We start from the raw sequence: 25,676 nt of genomic DNA, 5'->3' as shown, positions 1-25,676 counted from the left end.
CCAGGAAACTAGAAACTCATGAAAAGTAATAGTTGCAATGAAAATTAACTACAAGATGGCCCAACAAGTCACAATGCAGGGGCCTATTTCCAGGAAATCAAAGTAAGAGCATTTTATATAATCCTCTCATTTTAATATGAAATGCTTTAAATGTAGGGTAATTATGGAAATGAGGCATTGCTGCAATTTGGGTTGTCATTAATTTAGCAAGTTTATCCTCTGACATTCACAAGATGCAAAAACAGCAAATCGTAAATTACTCTATCTCCAAATCAAATGCTTTAGTTTCATTTCAGCACATAATTTTAAACATAGCTGCGTCTTTTCCAAAAGTACTAAATACGAACACCACTACATTCTACACTTTTAGCACCCCAAACTCTATTCCCCGTCAATATGACAAAGGCTTTCATGCGGATGTTCTAGATTCAGTTCAACAATACTACATGATAACACCCTTCTCATAGATTGACTTTTAACATTCTATATAAGTTTTCTTAAATGCGCAGCAAGCTGAAAAAATTCAACATGAACCAAATACTAGAAGTGGCTCATATTTTTAACACAGACCCAATGTACTTGCCACGCGCCCACAACCCTTTTTAAAGTAACTTTTAACAAGTTGACAGTCTCACTTGGAACAAATATATGTGATACACAATAACTGCCAACTAGCAAAAAACCAGAATAAAGCCTTTATTTGGAGATGCCGCATTTCGTATTTTGACTATCAAGATACAACCGGACTGAAACTAAAGCTTCACCCCCCTGCGGGAAGCAGCTCCCCTCCAGCCTCTGCAGAAGTGACCGTTCTCCCCGGCTCTGTTTCAAACCATCACCCAACGGGAACATTCCTTCCTTCAGCAGATCCTCCCTGGAGAGCAGATCTGGGTGCAGATCTGGGGCTGCAGGTCTCAGGACAGGCTTTTGTCTCCTCCATGGCTTCCTTCACTAGGAGACCAACCCTCCCTAATCACAGCCCTTCCTTGCCTTTCTCACTGCAGGTTGATCCTTCATATGGAGAAGACAGTCAGCAACACCTGAATTTTCACATCTACCCACTGGAAAGAGACTGATCTGACAGTCTCTTGTCCCAAGTACAAAACCAAGCATGACCCAGGCACTGGGTCACCTAAGGGGATGGGGGAGGGCAGTGACAAGGCTGGGAAAACCCCAGGAGAAGAGGAATGCCATGACGGTCCCTTGATGCCAGATAGTGGGGCGTTGGGCACAAGCTTACTGACTTCCCTATATCTGGGTGACTTTCCAGTTAATTTCAAGATAATGGCATGTCAATCTATAACGAATTGTATGATAGTTATACAATGTATAAAACTAATTTGATATTCTTCAAGTGACCAGTTGGAAATAGCCATGAGAAACAGGCTTCCGTATGTTTTATTAATTAATTTTTCAGGTCAGACAGGTAACGTACCGACGTCGTACCAACGTTCCAGGGTGGCACATTTCACACACCGTGTGAAAACACCCAATCATCATGCTCATGAACTACAAAACGATCTCCGGATGTTTTTAAAGGGGCTAAAACATTTATGTAGTAAAATGCTTTGGTGGTTACAATTAATTACTTCTTCTCATGGCACGTGTGCAGAGGCTGTGATCCATAACACCTGCCATTCACACTATGCCTCTCAGCAGGTGGAGCATGACAACCCAGCCATGTATCCGAAGCTGGCAGCTAAAATGAACCACAAAAAAGTACAGGTGCCTGGGTGCAGTGGCTCACGTCTGCAATCCCAGCACTTTGGGAGGCAGAGGTGGGCAGATCACCTGAGGTCAGGAGTTCAAGAGTGGCCTGGGCAACATGGCAAAACCCCCTATCTACTAAAAATACAAAAATTAGCCAGGTGTGGTGGTGGACACCTGTAATCCCAGCTACTTACTTGGGAGGCTGAGGGAGGAGAACTGTTTGAACTTCAGAGGCAGAGGTTGCAGTGAGCTGAGATTGTGTCACTGCACTCCAGCCTTGGCAACAAGAGTGAAACTCTGTCTAAAAAAAAAAAAAAGTACAGGTGAGAACAAATTAAGGGACCCAGGCAATGACCACCAAAAGCTGCTAATGTTACAAATGGGGGACATCCAGACATTTTCACCTCCGCACACACCACCACCTATAAGGCAGTTCTGGCAGAAAAGCAAAACAAAACACCTGAGTCTGATCAAATCCCCGGGTCTAGTAACCAATTTACAGAAATGACAAGGGGGAGGGACATAGTGAATGGATGCTGCCAGAATCCAATCTGTAAAGGCAGGTGTGGGGAACTACATGGGACAAATGACCTCACGAGAAAAAAAGCAGGGGGTGCTGGATGCAGTGGCTCACACCTGTAATCCCAGCACTTTGAGAGGCTGAGGCGGGCAGATCACTGGAGGTCCAGAGTTGGAGACCAGCCTGGCCAACATGGTGAAACCCTGTCTCTACTAAAAATACAAAAATTAGCCAGGTGTGATGGGGCATGCCTGTACTCTCAGCTACTCAGGAGACTGAGGCAGGAGAATCACTTGAACCCGGAAGGCAGAGGTTGCAGTGAGCTGAGATCACGAGACTGTACTCCAGCCTGAGCGACAAAGCGAGACTCCATTTCAAAAAAAAAAAAAGAAAGAAAGAAAGAAATAATCATGCAGACAGTAAGAGAAACCTGCAGACTGATTGAGGACAGTAAGAAATTATTATTCATTTTTTAGGTGTGATAATGACATTGTGGTTAAGTTTTTTGTAAAAAAAGAATTATCTTCTAGAAATTTTGGTTGAAATATTTACAGACAGAGAAAGATGACATCTGTGATTTGCTTCCAAATAACTGGGACGAGGGGGAAAGGTGAATGGGGGTAAAGATAACACAAGTCTGGCCACCAGACGATAGCTACTGACGCTGGCAGCAGGCATGTGGAAGGAAGCTCATTACGTTTGAAACTGACCATGATAAAAAAGTGTGTTTTTAAAAAGCAGCCGGGTGGCCAGGCGCAGTGGCTCAAACCTGTAATCCCAGCACTTTGGGAGGCCGAGGCAGGTGGATCATGAGATCAGGAGATCGAGACCATCCTAGCTAACAAGGTGAAACCCCATCTCTACTAAAAATACAAAGAATTAGCTGGGTGTGGTGGCATGAGCCTGTAATCTCAGCTACTTGGGAGCCTGAGGAGGAGAATCACTTGAACCCGGGAGATGGAGGTTGCAGTAAGCTGAGATCCTGCCACTGTACTCCAGAGTGAGCAACAGAGTAAGACTCTGTCTCAAAAAAAAAAAGCAGCTGGGCATGGTGACTCATGCCTGTAATGCCAACACTTTAGGAGGCCAAGGTGAGAGGATCGTTTGAGGCCAGGAGTTCCAGACTAACCTGGGCAATATGGCAAAACCTGTCTCTAAAAAATTCAAAAACAATAAAAAAAAAAGTAACCATGTTCACTGCAGACAATATGGAAAACACATAAAAGTATAAAGAAAAAAAGATACCCATATGACTCTTACCACTGAAAGTTATCACAAACAGAAGTCTTGTTCTCACTGTAATTATTCAAGTAATCTACATTTACTATAAAAATACTGGGGAAAAAGGCTGCAGAAAAAGAGGGGAGAGCAAGTATGGGATATGGTCGGGTCTCTTAGGTTCATGAATAAAGCACATTTTTTGAATTTTGAATTGGGTAATTGAAATTCAAAATTAAGTGGCATCAAGCCAAAATTGGCAGGGTGCTGTGGCTCACACCTGTAATCCCAGCACTTTGGGAGGCCAAGGCGGTGGATCCCCTGAGGTCAGGAGTTTGAGGCCAGCCTGGCCAACATGGTGAAACCCTGTCTCTACTAAAAAAAAAAACAAAATACAAAAATTAGCCAGGCGTGATGGTACACGCCTGTAATCCCAGTTACTTGGGAGGCTGAGGCAGGAGAATTGCTTAAACTCGGGAAGCAGAGGTTGTAGTGAGCTGAGATCCCGCCCCTGCACTCCAGCCTGGATGACAGAATGAGACTCTGTCTCAAAACAAAAACAAAAACAAAAAAAGAATTCAGTTGGTACATTCACTATGTAAAAAAAAAAATTAAGTGGCATCAAGGACGACAGCATACACACATGTGCACACACACCTCACACCCCTCTCCCCATAATGGAAGAAGGCTATCTGAATTCCCCCACGACATGCTCGCTGGTCCTTTTAGGACACCAGGCTAAATCAATGATGTTATTTTTCTCCTATGGAAGCTGAAAATTCATTAGTCCATTAATTTGTTCACTTGACAAACAGAACTCAGTTGTTGTGTACCTAATGCCAGCTAGTGCCTGCACCAGGTCTCTGGGGAAAGATTGTAAATTCTCGGCCCCAGCCACAGGGAGCTTATGGTTTAGAAGACACGCTACCACGGAGACCCAGGCAGTGCCTCCAAGTCAACACCAAGCAAGCCTGAATCAGAATCCACACACACTCTCCTGTGCCTGGGAGCTCTGGCGACATGCTCACCCACCACACACAGCGTCAGATACCCAGTAGACCAAGATCAGCTCTAAGCTGGGTCACAAGCCATTTTTCCCGCCAATAATTAAGAATGTTGAAGATTTTGAATTATATACTTCCAGTAACGACTAGGGGTGAATTCTGGTATCCTTCCTGGATGGGAGGTGTACAGAGAGTGTGTATTACATGCACCTGATCCAAGGTGAAGAGGGCGGCCTGGGACGACATAGCTTCGGAAAATGGTGTGAGCACCAACACAACATGGACTTCCCAGCAAATCCAAGCACGCTCAAGGCAATCACACTCCAACGCAGCAAGAGAATTTGTAGTTTACAGTAAAGAAATTCACAACTTCCAACAGCAATGGCAATAGAGGTACCAAAGCCCAAGAGAAAACAGACACAGTAATTCTTGACATTTGGTGATGAATTTCTCACTCAGGGGTGACAAAAACTTATGCATCTAACTTTCTTGCTCTGAATTCCTTAAAATTTCTTAATGACTTTTAATGTAACAGGGTTAAGAATCATGGTTTTTGTGTTTGTTTGTTTTTGTTTGTTTGAGAGGGAGTCTTGCTCTGTCACCCATGCTGGAGTGCAGTGGCATGATCTTAGCTCACTGAAACCTCTGCCTCTCAGGTTTAGGGGAGTCTCCTGCCTCAGTCTCCCAAGTAGCTGGGTTACAGGCGTGAGCCATGCCCAGCTAATTTTTGTATTTTTTGTAGAGATGGAGTTTTGCCATATTGGCCAGGGTGGTCTTGAATTCCTGACCTCAAGTGATCCACCCACCTTGGCCTCCCAAAGTGCTGGGATTACAGGCATGAGCTACCGCACTTGGCCAGGCTTAAGAATCTTTAACCGAAAAGAAGTTTATGACAGCCTGTTCTAACATATGTGACTAGTTACGAGTAAGTTTTCTAAAATTTTTTTTAAAAATGAGTTGGTGGCTTACACCTGTAATCCCAGCACTTAGGGAAGCTGAGGCAGGCACATCACGGGGTCAGGAGATCCAGACCATCCTGGCTAAGACGATGAGACCCTGTCTCTACTAAAAATACAAAAAATTAGCCAGGCGTGCCTATAGTCCCAGCTCCTTAGGAGGCTGAGGCAGGAGAATTGCTTGAACCCAGGAAGCACAGTTTGCAGTGAGCTGAGATCGTGCCACTGTGCTCCAGCCTGGGAGACAGAGCAAGATTCCATCTCAAAAAAAAAAAAAAAAAAATGAAACTGCTTGAACTAAACATTTTTGTTGATAGACTTTGGCAGCTTTCAGAAGCAAACAGCTTTACGGTTGGGCGAGTTGGCTCACGCCTGTAATCCCAGCACTTTGGGAGGCTGAGGCACGTAGATCACTTGAGGTCAGGAGTTTGCAACCAGCTTGGCCAACGTGGTGAAACCCTGTGTCTACTAAAAAATACAAAAATTAGCCGAGTGGTGGCGCACGCCTGTAATCTCAGTTACTTAGGAGGCTGAGGCACAAGAATCGCTTGCACCTCAGAGGTAGAGGTTGCAGTGAGATAAGATTGCGCCACTGCACTCTAGCCTGGGTAACAGAAGAGACTTCATCTCAAAACGACAACAACAACAACAAAACAAGCAGCAGCAGCAAAGAGCTCTTCTCTAGGTGGGTGGACATGGACATCCATTTAATGTTTTCCTTCTGCACATCTGCTCTGTTCTTGTAAATTTTACACTGCTGCCTACATAGATATTGCTCACATGTGCAGGTGAAGTCAAATAAAAACAGACAGGCACAGTGGGCTGAGCACTTCACGCACATCTAATGCACCAAGTCAGCAAGCGGGCATCTGTTTAGCCTGACAGCTCTGCCACGATGCCCTATAATGTACCCACTAAGAACACGGGCTCCCTGGAGCATAAATGTGCAGGGACTGCATACACTGATAACATTTCATAAATAACAGACTTGTTACTGGCCTATTCAGTGACAATCTCAGGTCGAATTTTTTTCCCCTTGAGCTAGAAAAAAAATACTGTGAAAGCCTCCTTCAAGAGTCACTAAAGCTGCGTCTGACTCGGGAGTGTACCTGTTTCCACGGCTGGGAAGGGAAACTGAAAACAAGACTGTTTAATGGAAGCACTCAGAGAATCTGAATTATATAAAGGTGCATTTGTAAAGCATGGCTCCAAGGGGGTCCTGGGGGAGCCCACCTGTCATTTTCTTACCAGAGGGGAGACTGGCCAGGAAATGCATTAATGGCCCCAAATGGAGAGAGTGTGTAGGTTATGGAAAAGAGAGAGCAGAGTAATAACTGAGGCAAAGAACAACTTTGTTATCTCCCGAGTTCTGATTCTACCAAAATGCACACCTTTCGGCATGGTTGGAAAATGAAGGTATACTTCCCCTCTCACTCCTAAGTGGGAGTGAGTCATTGTTGATGTTGCATTTCAAATTATTCAATATCATATTTGTAACCAAACAGACACAGGTTTGTAAGTTTACAGACACAAACTTTGGGTCCTGGAAATTACCCCAGCAAAAATCCTCCCCGACCCGCCACCCTCCCCAACCCCATTCAAGGCGCTTATAAAAGGGAGTAATTAGACAGTCAGACAATCCTTGAACAAGAACCACATTGAAGAAATATAAACATGGGTGATGAGTTACAGGCAATCACTAAATAGAAAAAGAAAGTGGCTCCAGAGGAAATGAGTAATTAAACAGGCTTTCTCCTGATCAACAGACCTTGAGGTCGGGGCAGAGCAGAGGGTGGGGTGCTGGAAAGGAGGGAACCGGAATGGGTGGGAGGTGACCCTGGGATGCTGAGAAAAGGCACGACAGGCCTGGGCAGCCATCCAGGCCCAGCTGGGTCTCTCTGTCCCCGGTGACCTCGGGCCTGCGGGAATCTAATTGGAGCTCTGGTCCCGCTACTCCATCTGAGGAGTACTCACTGGTGAGGTAAACTGAGGCCCGGGGTTCGTGTCCTGGCCCCTCCCCACCAGGCCTCTGTCCCTTCAGCACAGCCCAAGCTCCTGGGGACCTCACACTTCCCACAGTAACAATCTCCCACCCTCCTGTGTGACTGCACTGGGGTCCCCAGGACCCAGACAGGATGGGGTAGGGGTGGCCCAGGGCAGGCCAGACAGGGTCAGGATGGCCACTGGGTTCCAGGGTGGCAGGGATAGGCACTAGGGTGACTCGAGGCTCTGGGTGGTGGAGATAGGGGGTGGTCCTGAGAAACAGGCCAGGCTGTGGTGACCCTAAAGTCCAAGCCGGTGGGGGTCCAGGGTGACCTCACTGATTCAGCTGGGTGGAACAGGAGTGGGGAAAAGGAGTGGGAGTGGCCCTTCAAGTCCAGGCTTGTGGGGTTAGCAGTCAGGGGTGACCCCGGGGTGCCTAGGAAGTGGGGGTTCTGGTTGACCTCAGGTGTTTAGACTGGGTGGGGATGTAGATGACCCCAGGGATCCAGGCCGGTGGGGGTTCAGAATGACCCGGAGTCCAGGCTGGTGGGAGTCGTGGGCAGGAGGGATCTGGGTCAGGCGTGACCTCAGAGGCCCAACCAGTTGGGGTTGGGGTAGGGGTAGCTCCAGGAGCACAGAACGGTGAGAGTTGAGGTCAGGCGTGACCCCAGGGCCCCAGAGATGTGGGCCAGGGTTGAACCCAGAATCCAGGCCGGTGGAGGTCGGAGGCGACCAGGATCCCCAAGTCCAGGCTGCAGGGATTGGGGTCTGGGGTGACCACAAGGGTCCAGAAGACAGGAGGTCCGAGTTGACCCCCGGGGGTCTAGGTCGGTGGGGGTTGGGGGGCGACCAGGGGGTCCAGGCCGGGGAAAGTGGAGGGGGAGCCTCAGGCCTGGGCCGCAAGAATCGTGGTCGTGGTGACCCCAGAGGCCCAGGAGGCGGGGGTCGGGGTCGACCACGGAATCCAGGCCGGTCGGGGGTTACGGGGGCGGGGAGGGGTTCGAGCTGGGGAGGGCCGCAGAGATCGAGGTCAGGGGTGAGCCCTGGGTGCGGGTGGCGGGGATCGCGGGGGCCACTCACTGCTTGGGCAGCTGCAGGGCGGGTGCGCCGCGCCGCTGGAAGGCCCCGTCCACGAAGACGCCGTTCTTGCCGAGACAGCGCAGGTAGAAGTGCGGCTCCTGGAAGCTGAGCTGCAGGTGGCGCCTCGAGATGAAGCTGGACAGGCCCATGCTTAGGTCCACCGAGCCCTGCGAGGAGTTGCGGCCGATGGTGACGCTGGGCTGGCGCATGAGGAACTCGAACTCGCGGCCCTCCAGCCGCGCCAGCGCCGGCCCCGGGCTCTGCCGCACCGAGGCGGCCGCCGCGGCCACTAGGGCGGGCGCCGCGCCCTCGTCCCCGGCACCCCCAGAGCCCGCGGCGTCCCCGGAGCCCCCGGAGGAGCCCCCGGAGGAGCCGGCAGAGGAGCCCGCGCCGGCGATCGCGCTCTGAGGCAGCGGCGGCGGCGGCGGTGGCGGCGGCCCGGGCGGGGGCTGGGGCTGCGCGGGGGCCGGCGGGGGCGCGGCCGCAGGGAAGGCGGCGGCGGCGGCCGCGGCGCACAGCACAGGGCTGCAGGGCGCAGAGCGTAGCGCCAGCAGGGCGCGGGCGCCGCTGTCCTCGCCGACTTCGGCCATGTTCGCGCGGCTCCGAGCGGCCTCCGGCGGCGGCGGCACCAGCGGCGGCGGCGCGGGGGGCGGGGAGGCCGGGGCGCGGGGCGGGCGCGGAAACCCGGGCCAGATCGCGCCGGCGCGGAGCGGAGCCTCCCAGCCCCCCGCGCGCCGCGCCCGCCGGTCCCGCCCAGCGCAGCCCACGCTGCGCGCGCCAGCTCGGGGTCGGGGGCAAGGCCTGGGCTGGCTGGGCTGGCGGGCCTCGCCCCCTGCCCGCGGGGCTGCACGCAGCCGCCTTTCCTCCATCCGGGGGTACAGGGGACCCCTGAAATACCCAGCCGGAAACTTTTGAGCCTGGGCCACTGGAGAAAGGGACGGATGACCTCAGCAGTCTCCCCGGCCCAACCACTCGGGCCCCCAACCCTAACGTGTGAGATAGATACATACATACATAGATAAAATATATGAGTATTATATGTAATACATATGTTTGTGTTTTGAGATGGGGTCTTGCTCTAACTCCCAGGCTGGAGTGTAGTGGCACAATCATAGCTCACTGCAACTTCCACTTCCTGTGCTCTAGTGATCCTCCTGCCTCCGCCTCCCAAGTACCACCATGCCCAGCTATTTTCTTTTCTTTTTTTTTTTTTTACTTTTTATAGAGACAGGGTCTTGCTATGTTGACCAGGCTGGTCTTGAACTCCTGGCCTCAAGCAATCCATCTGCCTCGGCCTCCCAAAGCACCCTGTGAGCCACCATGCCAGGACTGATCATTCTTAAGCCCTTAGATTAAAGGTCCTCATACTCTACTTAACTGAAGACCACTTGAGATCAATCCCGGAATCCCTGATCCCCTCTCTTTCCTTCCTTCCCCCTCCGTCTCTCCTTCCTTGTCTCCCTCCCTCTCTTCCTTCCTTCCTTCCTTCCTTCCTTCCTCTTTCTCTCTCTTTCTTGTCCTTCCTTCCTTCCCTCCCTCCCTCCCTCCTTCTTTCCTTCCTTCCTTCCTCCCTCCCTCCCTCCCTCCCTCTTTCCCTCCCTTCCTTCCCTTTTCTTCTTTCTTCTTTTCTTTTTCTTTTGAGACAGGGTCTCTGTCACCCAGGCTGAAGTGCAGTGGCACAGTCATAGCTCACTGAAGCCTTGACCTCCTGGGCTCAGGTGATTCTCCCACCTCGGCCTCCCAAGTAGTGGACCACAGCTATGAGACACCACACTCAGCTAATTTTTTAAGTTTTTTATAGTGATGGGGTCTCACTATGTTACCCAGGCTGGTCTCCAACTCCTGGGCTTAAGCAGCCTCCCACCTCAGCCCAGCCTCCCAAAATGCTGGGTTACAGGCACGAGCCACTGCCCCCAGCCTATCCCACTCTTTCCTTTTGGAGCCCTTCATTCACTCATTCAATGCTCTAGACCCAGGCAAGGCACCAAGGCTACAAATGCCCCACAGATAAATCTTAGCTGAAAACAGGGAGTGACAAACATGGGCTTCTTTGGGATCCCTTTAGGACTTCAGTAGCCTGGTCCTCCTTCGATAATTCAGGTTCCCCTAAAAAGGCAGTGCAGTTTCCATATTTCCCTCATTTATGAATTATTGAGGGTGGGAAAGGAGACACAGTCCGCACCCTGGTGGAGCTGATAGTCGAGGGGGAATTACAGACATAAATCAAAGACACATCCTAGTAAAAGTAAAATCAAGTCACAGCTGTGGTAAATCCAGTGAGGAATTGGTGCAAGTGTAGACAGAAGACTAGATCTGTCTAAGGCAGGAGCTTCCCTTACCCACGCTCCAATCTGGGGCTGAAATAGGTATTAATCTCATCTCTCAGTCTTGAATATGTGCATGCGAACAGAGATAAATGTTTGGGAGGCAAGGAACTTATTATGAGCAAGCGCTGGAACCAGAGTACCTGCTTGATTGGGGGCGGGAGGAGAATGGTAAACACAGTCGGGGGCCCCTCCCTGAGGTCTATGGGATGCCCGATGAGGGAAGGGGCGTGGGACTGTGAGGGCAGTGCCCCAGCCAGGGAACTGCATGTGATAAAGAAGGAAGTATGGGCCTTGGAGGTGGAACCCAGTGGCCTTATTCAGCTGAACCAGGTTAGGCTAAGGAAGGAAGGGGGCGGAGGTGAGTCCTATAAGGATCTGGGGCTGATCCCAAGAGCAATGGGAAGTTTTAAATGCAAGACGGCAGGCACACCCACGTGCAGTATCTGAAATGCAATCACTCCAGCTGCCCTGGGGATCCTGAGCTGCAAATAGGTCAGAGTGACAGTTGGAGGTCACTCAGAAAGCTAGAGAGAGAGGTAAAAGGAGAGAGGTGCAGAGAAGCAGTGGGTACTGATCTCCCGCAAAGACATTTACATGCACACACTGTTGGTGGGAATGGAAGATGGGGCAGCCTCTGTGGGAACAAGCATGCGGGTCCTCAAAGAGTTAAAACAAGACCGGGCAGGCAGTGGCTCACATCTGTCATCCCAGCACTTTGAGAGGCTGAGGAGGGTAGATCACCAGAGGTCAGGAGTTTGAGACCAGCCTGGCCAACAGGGTGAAACCCTGTCTCTACCAAAAATACAAAAAATTAGCCAAGCGTGGTGGTGTGCACCTCTCCAAGCTACTCGGGAGGCTGAGGCAAGAGAATTGCTTGAAGCCAGAAGGCAGAGGTTGCAGTGAGCTGAGATCACACCACTGCACTCGAACCTGGGTGATAGAGTGAAGCTCTGTCTCAATCAATCAGTCAATAAAACTAGAGTTCCCGGCCGGGCGCGGTGGCTCACGCTTGTAATCCCAGCACTTTGGGAGGCCGAGGCGGGTGGATCACGAGGTCAAGAGATGGAGACCATCCTGGTCAACATGGTGAAACCCCGTCTCTACTAAAACTACAAAAAATCAGCTGGGCATGGTGGCACGTGCCTGTAATCCCAGCTACTCAGGAGGCTGAGGCAGGAGAATTGCTTGAACCCAGGAGGCGGAGGTTGCGGTGAGCCGAGATCGCGCCATTGCACTCCAGCCTGGGTAACAAGCGCGAAACTCCGTCCCCAAAAAAAAAAAAAAAAAAACTAGAGTTCCCATAAGATACAATGCAGAATTCCACTTCTAGATTTACACCCAAAGAATTGCAAGCAGGGCCTTTTTCCTTTTTTTCTTTTTTGAGACTGAGTCTCTGTGTCACCCTGGCTGGAGTGCAGTGGCACAATCTTGGCTTACTGCAACCCCCGCCTCCCGGGTTCAAGCAATTCTCCTGCCTCAGCCTCCAAAGTAGCTGGGATTACAGGTGCGTGCCACCATGCCCAGCTAATGTTTGTATTTTTGGTAGAGACAGGTTTTCATCATGTTGGCCAGGCTGATCTCGAACTCCTGACCTCTGGTGATCCGCCTGCCTCGGCCTCCCAAAGTGTTGGGATTACAGGCGTGAGCCACCGTGCCTGGCTGACAAGCAGGGTCTTGAAGAGATACTTGCCTGGCATGCTCACAGCAGCGTTATTTACTCACGAGAGCCAGAAGGTGGAAGCCATCCAAGTGTGCATTGACACCTGTGGCGCCACATCCAGAGGGGCATGATTCAGACTTGAAAGGAAGGAAACTCTGACACACGTGACATGTGAAGGGATGAGCTTTGGGACGTTATGCCCAGTGAAATCAGCTGGTCACAGAAAGACACAGTGAGAGTCACAGAGACAGAGAGTAGAATGCTGGGTGCCGGGGATGGGGAGAGGGGAGACGAGGAGTTACTGTCGAATAGGGACAGAGTTTCTGTTTGGGGAGATGAGAACATTTTGGAGGTGGATGATGGTAATGGTTGCACAACAGTGTGAATGTGCTTGATGCCACTGAGCTGTGCACTTAAAAACTGTTAATTCAGCCGGGCGTGGTGGTCACGCCTGTAATCCCAGCACTTTCAGAGGCCGAGGCGGGCAGATCACTTGAGCTCAGGAGTTCAAGACCAGCCTGGCAAAACCCCGTCTCTACTAAAACACAAAAATTACATGGGCATGGTGGCAGGCACCTGTAATCCCAGCTATTCAGAAGGCTGAGGCAGGAGAATTACTGGAACCCAGGAAGTGGAGGTTGTAGTGAGCTGAGATGGCACCACTACACTCCAGCCTGAGAGACGAGAATCAGACTCCGTCTCAAAAAAAAACAAACCAAAAAACGGTTAAGATGTTACATTTTATGTTATGTGTATTTTACTGCAATTGTAAAGAGAGAGATTTACATACCATCTCCTCATACAACCTCTTCCTTCGGACTCTCTGAGATGACTTCTGACTTCTTAATAAGGGATCTATTTCAGGACAAGAGGCATCTATGTACCTCCAGGCACAGCAGGCCTAACAATATTAAATGTAAAGAATTGTAGGCTGGGCACCGTGGCTTATGCCTACGATCCCAGCACTTTGGGAGGCTGAGGTGGGTGGATCACTTGAGGTCAGGAGTTGGGGACCAATCTGGCCAACATGGCGAAACCCCATCTCTGCTAAGAATATAAAAAATTAGCCAGTTGTGGTAGCATGCACCTGTAAGCCCAGCTACTTGGGAGGCTGAGGCAGGAGAGTCATGTGAACCTGAGAGGTGGAGTTATAGTGAGCGGAGATCTTGCCATTGCACCCCAGCCTGGGTTTTCGAGACTCCGTCTCAAAAAAAGAAAAAAATATATAAAGGATTATAGGCTGGGCATGGTGGATCATGCCTGTAATCACAGCACTTTGGGAGGCCGAGGTGGGTGAATCACTTCAAGTCAGTTTTAGACCAGGCTGCGCCACATGGTGAAGTCCTGTCTCTATAAGAAAAATGCAAAAAAATTATCCAGGTGTGGTGTCGCGGGGCTGTAATCCCAGCTACTTGGGGAACGGAGTCTGGGGAATCACTAGAGCCCAGGAGGTGGAGACTGCGGTGAGCTAGATGATCATACCACTGCACTCCAGGCTGGAGGAGAGAGTGAGACCCTGTCTAAAAAAAAAAAAAAAAAACGATCTAAGATAGAGGTACAAAGGAAAGAAAGAATTGTGCACAAACTGACAAACCTAGGTGTTGTTTTCCCCAAGGAGCAAAAAACTGTGTAATAATGCTTCAAAGAGTCCGTGAGGCCACCTCACTGTGACATTGGCAAGTCAAGACACGGATTTAATCATTTGCCATTCCTTTTTCCTTATGCAGTCAGTCACTGCACATATTGGTAGCTTCTACAGGGAAGGTTAAAAAAGGACCAGTAAAAAGGCATTGGCCAACCAAAATGTAAGAAACTGAATTCCTCTCTCACTCCCTCCAGGTCCAGAGGGCAGGTGAAAGCTGTCTCACAAAGCATGCACGCAAAAAAAGAAGCATAGCCGGCCTGGTGGCTCATGCCAGCACTTTGGGAGGCCGAAGTAGGAGGATTGCTTGAGTCTATGAGTTGGAGACCAGCCTGGGCAACATAGTGAGACACCGCCATCGCTACAGAAAACTACAAAAATTAGCCAAGCATGGTGGCACACACCTGTACTCCTAGCTACTGGGGAGTCTGAGGTGGGAGGATTGCTTGAGCCTGGGAGGTCAAGGCTGCAGTGAGCTATGATCATACCACTGTACTCCAGTCTGGGTCACAGAATGAGATACTGTCTCAAAACAAAAACAAAACAAGGAAGAAAAAGAAAAAGGTTGCAGCCTGGTTCGGTGGCTCATGCCTGTGATCCCTGAACTTTGGAAGGCTGAGGAGGGTGGATCACTTGAGGTCAGGAGTTTGAGACCAGTCTGGCCAACATGATGACAGCCTGTCTCTACTAAAATACAAAATTAGCAGGCATGGTGGCATGCGCCTGTCGTCCCAGCTACTCAGGAGGCAAGGCTGGAGAATTGCTTGAACCCAGGAGATGGAGGTTGCAGTGAGCTGAGATTGCGCCATTGCACTCTAGCCTGGGTGAAAGAGTGAAGCTCTTTCTCGGTAAATAAATAAATAATAAAGCTAGAGTTCCCATAAGATGCAATGCGGAATTCCACTTCTGGGTTTACACCCCAAAAAATTGAAAGCAGGGTTTTGTGTGTATGTGTGTGTGTGTCTGTGTGTGTGTGTGTGTGTGTGTGTGTGTGTGTGTGTGTGTTTTAGATGGAGTCTCACTTTGTCACTCAGGCTGGAGTATACTGCCGTGGTCTTGGCTCACCACAACCTCCACCTCCCGGGTTCAAGCAAGTCTCTTGCTTCAGCCTTCAGAGTAGCTGGGATTACAGGTGTCCACCACTACACCCAGTTAATTTTTGTATTTTTGGTAGAGATGGGGTTTCACCAAGTTGGCCAGGCTGGTCTTGAACTCCTGACCTCAAGAGATCAGCCTGCCTCGGCCTCCCAAAGTGCTGGGATTACAGGCCTGAGCCACTCCGCCCTGCTGACAAGCAGGATCTTGAAGAGATACTTGCCTGGCATGCTCACGGCAGCGTTATTTACTCATGAGAGCCAGAAGGTGGAAGCCATCCAAGTGTGCATTGACACCTGTGGCGCCACATCCAGAGGGGCATGATTCAGACTTGAAAAGGAAGGAAATTCTGACACACGTGACATGTGAAGGGACGAGCTTTGGAGACGTTATGCCCAGTGAAATCAGCTGGTCACAGAAAGACACATGCTGTGTGGTCCCACTTCTATGGGGCCCCTTGGGGAGTGAGAGTCATAGAGACAGAGAGTAGAATGCTGGGTGCCGGGGATGGGGAGAGGGGAGACGAGGAGTTACTGTCGAATAGGGACAGAGTTTCTGTTTGGGGAGATGAGAACCTTTTGGAGGTGGATGATGGTGATGGTTGCACAACAGTGTGAATGTGCTTGATGCCACTGAGCTGTGCACTTAAAAACTGTTAATTCGGCCGGGCGTGGTGGTCACGCCTGTAATCCTGGCACTTTGAGAGGCCAAGGCAGGCAGATCATTTGAGCTCAGGAGTTTGAGACCAGCCTGGTCAACATGGTGAAACCCTGTCTCTACTAAAAATATAAAAATTAGCCAGGCCTGGTGGTATGCGCCTGTAATCCCAGCTACTCGCGAGGTTGAGGCAGGAGAATTGCTTGAACCTAGGAGGAGGAGTTTGTAGTGAGCCAAGATCGCACCACTGCGCTCCAGCAAGGGAGATAGATTAAAAAAAAATGTGGTTAAGATATTAAATTTTATGTTATGTGTATTTTACTGCAAATGTAAAGAGAAATTTACATACAATCTCCTTGTACAATCTCTTGCTTCGGACTCACTGAGATGACTCCGACTTCTTTTGGTTTGTTTGTTTTTTTAGATGGAGTCTCACTCTGTTGCCCAGACTGGAGTGCAGTGGTGTGATCTTGGTTCACTGCAACCTCCGCACCCCGGGTTCAAGCAATTCTCCTACCTCAGCCTTCCGAGTAACTGGGATTACAGGCACCTGCCACCTCACGCAGCTAATTTTTTTGTACTTTTGGTGGAGACGGGGTTTCACCAAGTTGGCCAGACTAGTCTTGAACTTCTGACCTCGTGATCCACCCGCCTTGGCCTCGCAAAGTGCTAGGATTACAGGCGTGAGCCACCGTGCCCGGCACTTCTGACTTCTTAATGACAGATCTGTTTAATGAGAAGAGGCATATATGTACCTCCAGGCACCACAGGCCTAACAATATTAAATGTAAAGAATTGTAGGCTGGGCACAGTGGCTCATGCCTATAATCCCAGCACTTTGGGAAGCCGAGGTGGGTAGATTACTTGAAGTCAGGAGTTTGAGACCAGCCTGAGCAAGATGGGGAAACCCCATCTCTACAAAAAAATGCAAAAAAGTATCCAGGCGTGGTGGCACAGGGCTGTAATCCCAGCTACTTGAGGGATGGAGGCTGGAGGATCACTAGGAGGTTGAGACTGTGGTCAACAAGATTGTCACACCACTGCACTCCAGGCTGGGAGACAGAGTGAGACCCTGTCGAAAGAAAGAAAATAAAAAAAAGAAAGAAAGAGAAGGAAGAAGGAAGGAAGGAAGAAAAGAAGGAAGGCAAGAATTGTGCACAAACTGACAAACCTAGGTGTTGTTTTCCCCAAGAGCAAAAAGCTGTACGATAATATCGCAAGGAGTCCACGAGGCCACCTCACTGCGACCTTGGCAAGTCCAGACATGGGTTTAATCATTTGCTATTCTTTTTCCTTACACAGTCAGTCACTGGATTTATTGGTAGCTTCTATAGGAAAGGTTAAAAAAGGACCAGTGAAAAGGCATTGGCCAACCAAAATGTAAGAAACTGAATTCCTCTCTCACTCCCTCCAGGTCCAGAGGGCAGGTGAAAGCTGTCTCACAAAACATGCGCGCAAAAAAAGAAGCAAAGCCGGCCTGGTGGCTCACGCCAGCACTTTGGGAGGCTGAGGCAGGAGGACTGCTTGAGTCTGTGAGTTGGAGACCAGCCTGAACAACATAGTGAGACACCGCCATCGCTACAGAAAACTACAAAAATTAGCCAAGCATGGTGGTGCACACCTGTTGTCCTAGCTACTGGGGAGTCTGAGGTGGGAGGATCGCTTGAGCTTGGGAGGTCAAGGCTGCAGTGAGCTATGATCCACCACTGCACGCCAGCCTGGATGACAGAAAGAGATTCTGTCTCAAAACAAAAACAAAAGAAGAAAGAAAAATAAAAAGGCTGCAGCCTGACTGGGTGGCTCATGCCTGTAATCCCAGCACTTTGGAAGGCTGAGGAGGTGAGCCTGGCCAACATGGTGAGACCTCATCTCTACTGAAATACAAAATTAGTGGGCATGGTGTTCTGCACCTGTAATCCCAGCTACTTGGGAGGCAAGGCTGGAGAATCACTTGAACCCAGGAGATGGAGGTTGCTGTGAGCTGAGATTGCACCATTGCACTCCAGCCTGGTGACAGAGTGAGACTCCATTTCAAAAAAAAAAAAGTTTGCAAAGGAGGAATGAGTCAACCTTTTCAGCCCCACAATACCCAGGCTCTTACCTTAGCAGAAGCCTGTGGAGCTGGTAGCAGAAACGAAAAGGAACAAAACTAACTCCAAGGCACTAAGCTATCCACAAGACCATGATGCAAAGTTCAGGCTGTATTAAAGAGGGAGTTTATTTCATCTTATTGTTAAAGAGGCAGTAAAATATCTGGAGAAAACATTTCATGCAGCAACAAGAGCGAGACCCTGTCTCTAAAAATACATTAATTTATTTAAAAATTAGGCAAAAGATGCAAACAGATACTTTTCTAAAGAAAGTATATGGGAGGCTGAGGCCTGCACTCTGGGAGGCTGAGGCAGGTGGATCACCTGAGATTGGGAGTTCAAGACCAGCCTGGTCAACATGGTAAAACCCCATCTCTATTGTAAAAATTAAAAAAAAAAAATTAGCTGGGCTTGGTGGCAGGCACCTGTAGTCCCAGCTACTAGGGAGGCTGAGGCAGGAGAATCACTTGTCTTCAGCAGGCAGACGTTGTAGTGAGCCAAGATCACACCACTGCACTCCAGCCTGGGTGAAAAAGTGAGGCTCTGTCTCAAAACATAAATAAATAAATAAAACAACTAGAGTTCCCATGAGATGCAATGCAGAATTCCACTTCTGGGTTTACACCCCAAAGAATTGCAAGCAGAGTCTTGAAGAGATACTTGCCTGGCATGCTCACAGCAGCGTTATTGATTCACCAGAGCCAGAAGGTGGAAGCCATCCAAGTGTGCATTGACACCTGTGGTGCCATATCCAATGGGGCATGATTCAGACTTGAAAAGGAAGGAAACTCTGACATACGTGACATGTGAAGGGACGAGCTTTGGGGATGTTATGCCCAGTGAAATCAGCTGGTCGCAGAAAGACACATGCTGTGTGTTCCCACTTCTATGGGGCCCCTTGGGGAGTAAGAGTCATAGAGACAGAGAGTAGAATGCTGGGTGCCGGGGATGGGGAGAGGGGAGACGGAGAGTTACTGTCGAATAGGGACAGAGTTTCTGTTTGGGGAGATGAGAACCTTTTGGAGGTGGATGATGGTGATGGTTGCACAACAGTGTGAATGTGCTTGATGCCACTGAGCTGTGCACTTAAAAACTGTTAATTCAGCCGGGCGTGGTGGTCACGCCTGTAATCCCAGCAGTTTGAGAGGCCAAGGCAGGCAGATCACTTGAGCTCAGGAGTTCAAGACCAGCCTGGCCAACGTGGTGAAACCTTGTCTCTATTAAAATAGAAAAATTAGCCAGGCGTGGTGGCATGTGCCTCTAATCCCAGCTACTTGGGAGGCTGAGGCAGGAGAATTGCTTGAACCTGAGAGGCGGAGGTTGCGGTGAGCCAAGATCACGCCATTGCACTCCAGCCTGGGAGACAGAGTCAGACTCTGTTTAAAAAAATAACCCAGAAAACAAAACGGTTAAGATGTTAAATTTTGTTATGTGTATTTTACTGCAGGTGTAAAGAGAGGGATTTCCATACAATCTCTTCCTTCAGGCTCATTGAGTTGACTTCTGACTTTTTAATGAGGATCTATTTCAGGACAAGAGGCATGTATGTACCTCCAGGCACCGCAGGCCTAATAATAGTAAATGTAAAAAATTGTAGGCTGGGCATGGTTGTTCACACCTGTAATCCCAGCACTTTGGGAGGTTGAGGTGTTGTATCACTTGAGGTCAGGAGTTGGAGACCAAAAAAAAAAAGTTGCAAAGGAGGAATGAGTCAACCTTTTCAGCCCCACCATACCCAGGCTCTTACCTTAGCAGAAGCCTGTGGAGCTGGTAGCAGAAACGAAAAGGAACAAAACTAACTCCAAGGCACTTAAGCCATCCACAAGACCATGATGCAAAGTTCAAGCTGTGTTAAAGACAGAGTTTATTTAATCTTATTGTTAAAGAAGCAATAAAATATCTAGAGAAACAATCCATTAAAAGATAGGCAAATCCTTCATCTGTGTGCTTCAATCTGAATCTGAAAAAAAAAAAAAAAAAAAAAAGCAAATCCAACCTGGCCAATGTAGGGAAATCCTATCTACACAACAAATACAAAAATTAGCTGGGTGTGGTGGTGCATGCCTGTAGCTACTCGGGAGGCTGAGGCGGGAGGACTGCTTGAGCCTGGGAGGTCAAGGCTTCAGTGAGCCATGATTGTGCCATTTCACAGCAGCCTGAGTAATAAGACTGAGACCCTGTCTCTAAAAATATGTTAATTTATTTAAAAATTAGGCAAAAGATGTGAACAGAGACTTCTCCAAAGAAGACATATGTGGTCCGGGTACGGTGGCTCGTGCCTGTAATCCCAGCACTTTGGGAGGCTGAGGCAGGAGGACCGTTTGAACCCAGGAGTTTGAGACCTGCCTTGGCAACATAAGGAGATGCCGTCTCTACAGACAATTTAAAAAAATGGCCGGGAGTGGTGGTACGTGCTTGTGGTCCCAGGTACTCTGGAGGCTGAGGCAGGAGGATCAGTTGGGGCCAGGCAGTTGAGGCTGCCATGAGTTATGACAGCGCCACTGCACTCCAGCCTGGATGACAGAGACAAACTCTGTCTCAGAAAGAGGAGACAGACAGAGAGAGAGAATGTCAATGAGGGGGTGAGACACTCAGAAACTCACTCATGTTACCTCAAGACATGAAGCTTATTTGGCAAGAGTAGATTGGAAATGAGAAAAGCAAGAATCATCGTAGCCCAAACACCAGATTCACAGCAGCCCCCAAAAAGCTGCTCAACTGGGAATCATGGCACTGGACCGAGTTTGAGGACTAGAAGTCCATCGGGATCCAGAGGTGCTCTGATGTCCACATCTCTGCCCCATTTAGGTGCAGGGGATGATGGTAATGATGACAGCAGATACACGTATATCAAGCAGATGCTGTGGACCAGGTACCGCTCAGAGCATTTTGCAAATATTCATCATTTCATCCTCACAACACCCTTTTGTGGTTATAGCTATGACTGTGATTTTATAAATGAGAAGAATAAGGCACATTCAAGATAAGCGATTGGTTAGTCTCTGGTACCCGCCCCACCCAGTCCATCCATCTGGCTCTGGTAAAATAGTTTCCCTTGAGGGCAGGCCTTGTAAAGAATAGACAGCACTCTGGTGTATTTCAAAACATCTATGTTCTGCTTCCCTCTGCTGAAGCATGAGGGTTTGGTTTTGTTTTCCTCTGATCTTCACTGTGAAAATCTGGTAGGAATCCAGGAGGCAAAACACAAAAGTCTGAGAACCCTCTAGGACTGGGTCCCCTTGGAGATTTTAACACTCAGACTTGTCAGTCCAGAGCCTCCAGGAATTCATCCGTTACTCCTTAGGTTTTCCTACCCTGGTACTGGTTCCCATGGAATTTTTTTTTTTCCAGACAGTGTCTCCGTCTGTCCCACAAGCTGGAGTGCAGTGGCACAATCTTGGCTCACTGCAATCTCACGTTCCCAGGTTTAAGCAATTCTCCTGCCTCAGACTCCCACCCAAGTAGCTGGGATTACAGGCTCCCATCTCCACACTTGGCCAATTTTTTTTTGAAACGGAGTCTTGCTCTGTTACCCAGGCTGGCTGGAGTGCAGTGGCGCGATCTCAGCTCACTGCAACCTCCGCCTCCTGGGTTCAAGCAACTTTCCTGCCTCAGCCTCCTGAGTAGCTGGGATTACAGGCATGCGCCACTATTCCTGGCTAATTTTTGTATGTTTTAGTAGAGATGGGGTTTCACGACATTGATCAGGCTGGTCTTGAACTCCTGACCTCAAGTGATCTGCCTGCCTTGGCCTCCCAAAGTGCTGGAATTACAGGTGTGAGCCACCTCGCCCAGCCTAATTTTTGTATTTTTAGTAGAGATGGAGTTTCACCATGTTGGCCAGAGTGGTCTTGAACTCCTGACCACAAGTAATCCACCCATCCACCCGCCTTGACCTCCCAAAGTGCTGGAATTACAGGTGTGAGCCACTGTGCCAGGCCAAATTTTGTTTGTTTGTCTGAGACAGGATTTTGCTCTGTCACCCAGGTTGTAGTGCAGTGGTGCAATAACTCACTGCAGCCTCTACCTCCTGGACTCAAGCGATCCTCCCACCTCAGCTTCCTGAGTAGCTGGGACCACAGGCTCACTCCACCATGCCCTTCTCATGGCTTGCGTAGGTGTTAACGTCCAAGGGGTTCTGCGGGTGTAGCTGTATCAGTTGAAGACAGACAAGGAAAGGAAGCATAGAGAATAGCTGATGACCCGCAGAGGCTCTGCCATGGGGTGCAGTGGTTTTGAGCCACAGAAGCCAACCCCAGCCAACTTAAACAAAAAAAAGAATGTATTCGCCTGTAGTTCACATAACAGAGGAATGCCAAGATCCAGGCTTCAGAAAAGACAGGAGTCAGGGCTGCTGTGGGATTCAGCAGCAAAAACCCAAGACTGTGTCTCAGGATGTCCCACTGGGATCAATCAGCTCTGAGCTTTTCCATTCTTGCATCATTCTAGACGAGACTGGAATCTGAATCCTCCAGGGATCCCAGGCGGCGATCAGCTTAGCAGAGGTTCTATGTCCAGGGCTTGGCTAAGGGTGGGTTGGTGTATATGTACATTGACTTGAGGGGCAGACTCCGGAAGGCTGCCTGTGAACTGCTGGCTATTCCTTCAAGCAAAGCCTGACTCCTGTTAGCAGAAGGGGAAATGAATGCTGAGCAGGCGAAAGCTAGACGTTCACTGCCTCATTCCAGCCAGATGTCGTCAGTGACCTGTGCTCCAGAGCTTCATTTTTGTTTTTTAAAAGACCCTTTAGTTTATCTTTATTTATTTATTTATTTTAGAGATGGGGTCCCACTCTGTCACCCAGGCTGGAGCGCAGTGCTGCGATCATAGCTCACTGCAGTCTTAAACTCCTGCATTCTAGTGGTCCTCCCGACTACAGGCAGGCACCATCATGCCCAGCTAATTTGTTTTGTTTTGTTTTGTGTTTTGAGACAGAGTCTCGCTCTGTCGCCCAGGCTGGAGTGCAGTGGTGTGATCTCGGTTCACTGCAACCTCTGCCTCCCGAGTTCAAGTGATTCCCTGCATCAGCTTCCCAAGTAGCTGGAATTACAGGCATGTGCCACCATGCCTGGATCATTTTTTTGTATTTTAGTAGAGATGAGGTTTAGCCATGTTGGTCAGGCTGGTCTCCAACTCCTGACCTCAGGTGACCTGCCCGCCTTGGCCTCCCAAAGTGCTGGGATTAACAAGCATGAGCCACTGTGCCTGGCCTAATTTTTGTATTTTTTTGTAGAGATGGGTGTCTCCCGATGTCACCCAGGCTGGTCTTGGACCCCTGACCTCAAGCAATCAATCCTTCCTTGGCCTCCCAAAATGATGAGATTATAGGTGTGAGCTACCGTGTCTGATAGTTTATCTTTTAAAACTTTTTTTTTTTTTTTAGGCAAAGTCTTACCCTGTTGCCCAGACTGGAGTGCAGTGGTGCCATCTTGGCTCACTGCCACCTCCACCCTCTACAAAAAATAAAAAAATTAGGCCGGGTATGGTGGTTCACACCTAGAATCCCAGCACTTCGGGATGCCAAGGTGAGGGCGGATGACCTGAGGTCAGGAGTTCAAGAAAATCCTGGCCAGCATGGTGAAACCTCATCTCTACTAAAAATACAAAAATTAGCTGGGCGTGGTGGCGGGTGCCTGCAATCCCAGCTGCTGGGGAGGCTGAGGCAGGATAGTGGCTTGGACCTGGTAGGTGGAGGATGTACTGAGCTGAGATGGTCCTACTGTACTCCAGCTTGGGCAACAGAGTGAGACTCCATCCCTCTAAACATACATAAATAAATAAATAAAAATAAAAAATTAGCTAGGTCTGGTGGTGAGTGCTTGTATTCCAATTACTTGGGAGGCTGACGTGGGAGGATTGGCTGAGCCCTGGAGTTCAAGGCTGCAGTGAGCTATGATGGCACCACTGCACTCCAGCCTGGGTGACAGAGCCAGACTCCATCTCAAAAAAAAGAAAAGAAAAAAGAAAACAAAGAATATCTCCATCATCCTAAAAATTATCTCACGCCCATTTGCAGTCAGTCCTCACTCCAGCACCTGCTTTTACCTTGACCATTTCTACTTTTATTTACTTATTTATTTTTGAGATGAAATCTTACTCTGTTGCCCAGGCTAAAGTGCAATGACGTGATCTCAGCTCACTGCAACCACCGCCTCCTAGGTTCAAGCCATTCTCCTGCGTCAGCCTCCCAAATAGCTGGGATTACAGGTGCCTGCCACCATGCACGGCTAATTTTTGTATTTTTAGTAGAGATGAGCTTTCACCATATTGGCCAGGCTAGTCTTGAACTCCTGACCTCAGGTGATCCACCTGCCTTGGCCTCCCAAAGTGCTGGGATTACAGGCATGAGCCACAGCACCTGGCCCATTTAGACTTTTCTATCAATTTCACATACACAGGCTCATGCAACACGTGGCACAGAGCACAAGCTTTGGGGATTCATCTGTGTTGTTACATGTACCAGCACTTCATACTTTTTATTGCTGATAATGTTGTATGATATAAATGTACCACACTTAAAACAATAAATTGGCCAGCAGCAGTGGCTCACGCCTGTAATCCCAGCACTTTGGGAGGTGGAGGCTGGTAGATCACCTGAGGTCAGGAGTTCAAGACCAGTCTGGCCAACATGGTGAAACCCTATCTCTACTAAAAATACAAAAATTAGCCAGGTGTAGTAGGACATGCCTGTAGTCCCAGCTACTCAGGAGGCTGAGACAGGAGAATTGCTTGAACCCAGGCGGAGAAAGTTGCAGTGAGCCGAGATCGCACCATTGCACTCCAGCCTGGGTGGCAAAGTGAGACTCTGTCTCAAAAATCAATCAATCAATCAATCAATCAATCAATCCACAACTAGATGGACACATGGATTGCTTGCAGTTTTTGGCCCTATGAATAATACAGTTGCTATGAACATTCACAGACTAGTCTTTGACATGTGTTTTCATTTCTCTCCAGTTAGATTCCTAGGGATGAAATTGCTGGGTTACATACTAAGTATATGTTTACCTTTTGAAGAAATTACCAGACTGCTTTCCCAAGTGGCTGCGGAATTTGACATTCCCAAGAACCACGTATGAGGGTTCTTGTAATTGCTCTGGGTCTAGGCTTCCCCATCCATTTCCTTTTCTTCCCCTTTCAAGAAACTGGGTCATTTGCTCATTAGAGTTTCCCACAGTCTGACTTTTGCTGATTGCATCATGGTGGTTAAGTTCATCTGCTCTCAAATTTTAAAAAATGCATTTCTGCTAGCTTACTCAGAATATACGTACATCAAAATAAAAGTAGATCAGTAAATGAGAAAACTAAAAACAGAGAAATAGTGACCAAAAAATAAACATGAAACTATGCATATAGTGAGTACACAAAATACAAACCCTAATGTTTATGTAGTTGGGAGAGATGGATCCCAGTTTTGGTTCTGAGCTACCCAGAAGCCAAAACAAGGAAGGAAACATGTTCATTTCTAAGGTTAACTCTCTATAAGATTAAAAACTGATTGCTAAGTGGAACCCACTTTTTTTCCTGGCAGAGACCAAATAAAATTTTCTTTTTAAATTTAACTTAGTTTTTAATAATGGAGGCAGGGTTCTGCTATGTTGCCCAGCTTGTCTTGAACTCCTAGGCTCAAGCAATCCTCCCATCTCAGCCTCCCAAAGTGCTGGGATTACAGGGATGAGCTACCCTCCCTGGCCAAAAGGAAAATTTCAATCAGTATTCCTGCTTCTTTATTGA

At 48.8% G+C, this 25,676-nt stretch overlaps 1 protein-coding gene and 1 non-coding gene across 2 annotated transcripts in view; both read right to left on the bottom strand.

Annotated features, from left to right (window-relative positions):
- FOXK1 (forkhead box K1) overlaps window positions 1-9,081 on the bottom strand; it is a 90,635-nt gene extending 81,554 nt beyond the window's left edge. The window contains exon 1 of the mRNA XM_032259590.1: window positions 8,472-9,081. Coding sequence (XP_032115481.1) covers window positions 8,472-9,061 — 590 coding nt within the window. The 5' untranslated portion in view covers window positions 9,062-9,081. The remainder of the gene's footprint in view (window positions 1-8,471) is intronic.
- LOC116537479 lies at window positions 1,417-1,521 on the bottom strand. Its single transcript, XR_004263139.1, has one exon. It is a non-coding gene; the product is annotated as a small nucleolar RNA U13 (small nucleolar RNA).
- Window positions 9,082-25,676: the final 16,595 nt, after the last annotated feature.

Source organism: Sapajus apella, unplaced genomic scaffold (genome assembly GCF_009761245.1).
Source record: "Sapajus apella isolate SASKATOON/1434 unplaced genomic scaffold, GSC_monkey_1.0 scaffold110, whole genome shotgun sequence".
NCBI lineage: Eukaryota > Metazoa > Chordata > Mammalia > Primates > Cebidae > Sapajus > Sapajus apella.
This window is presented reverse-complemented; position numbering and strand designations above follow the sequence as displayed.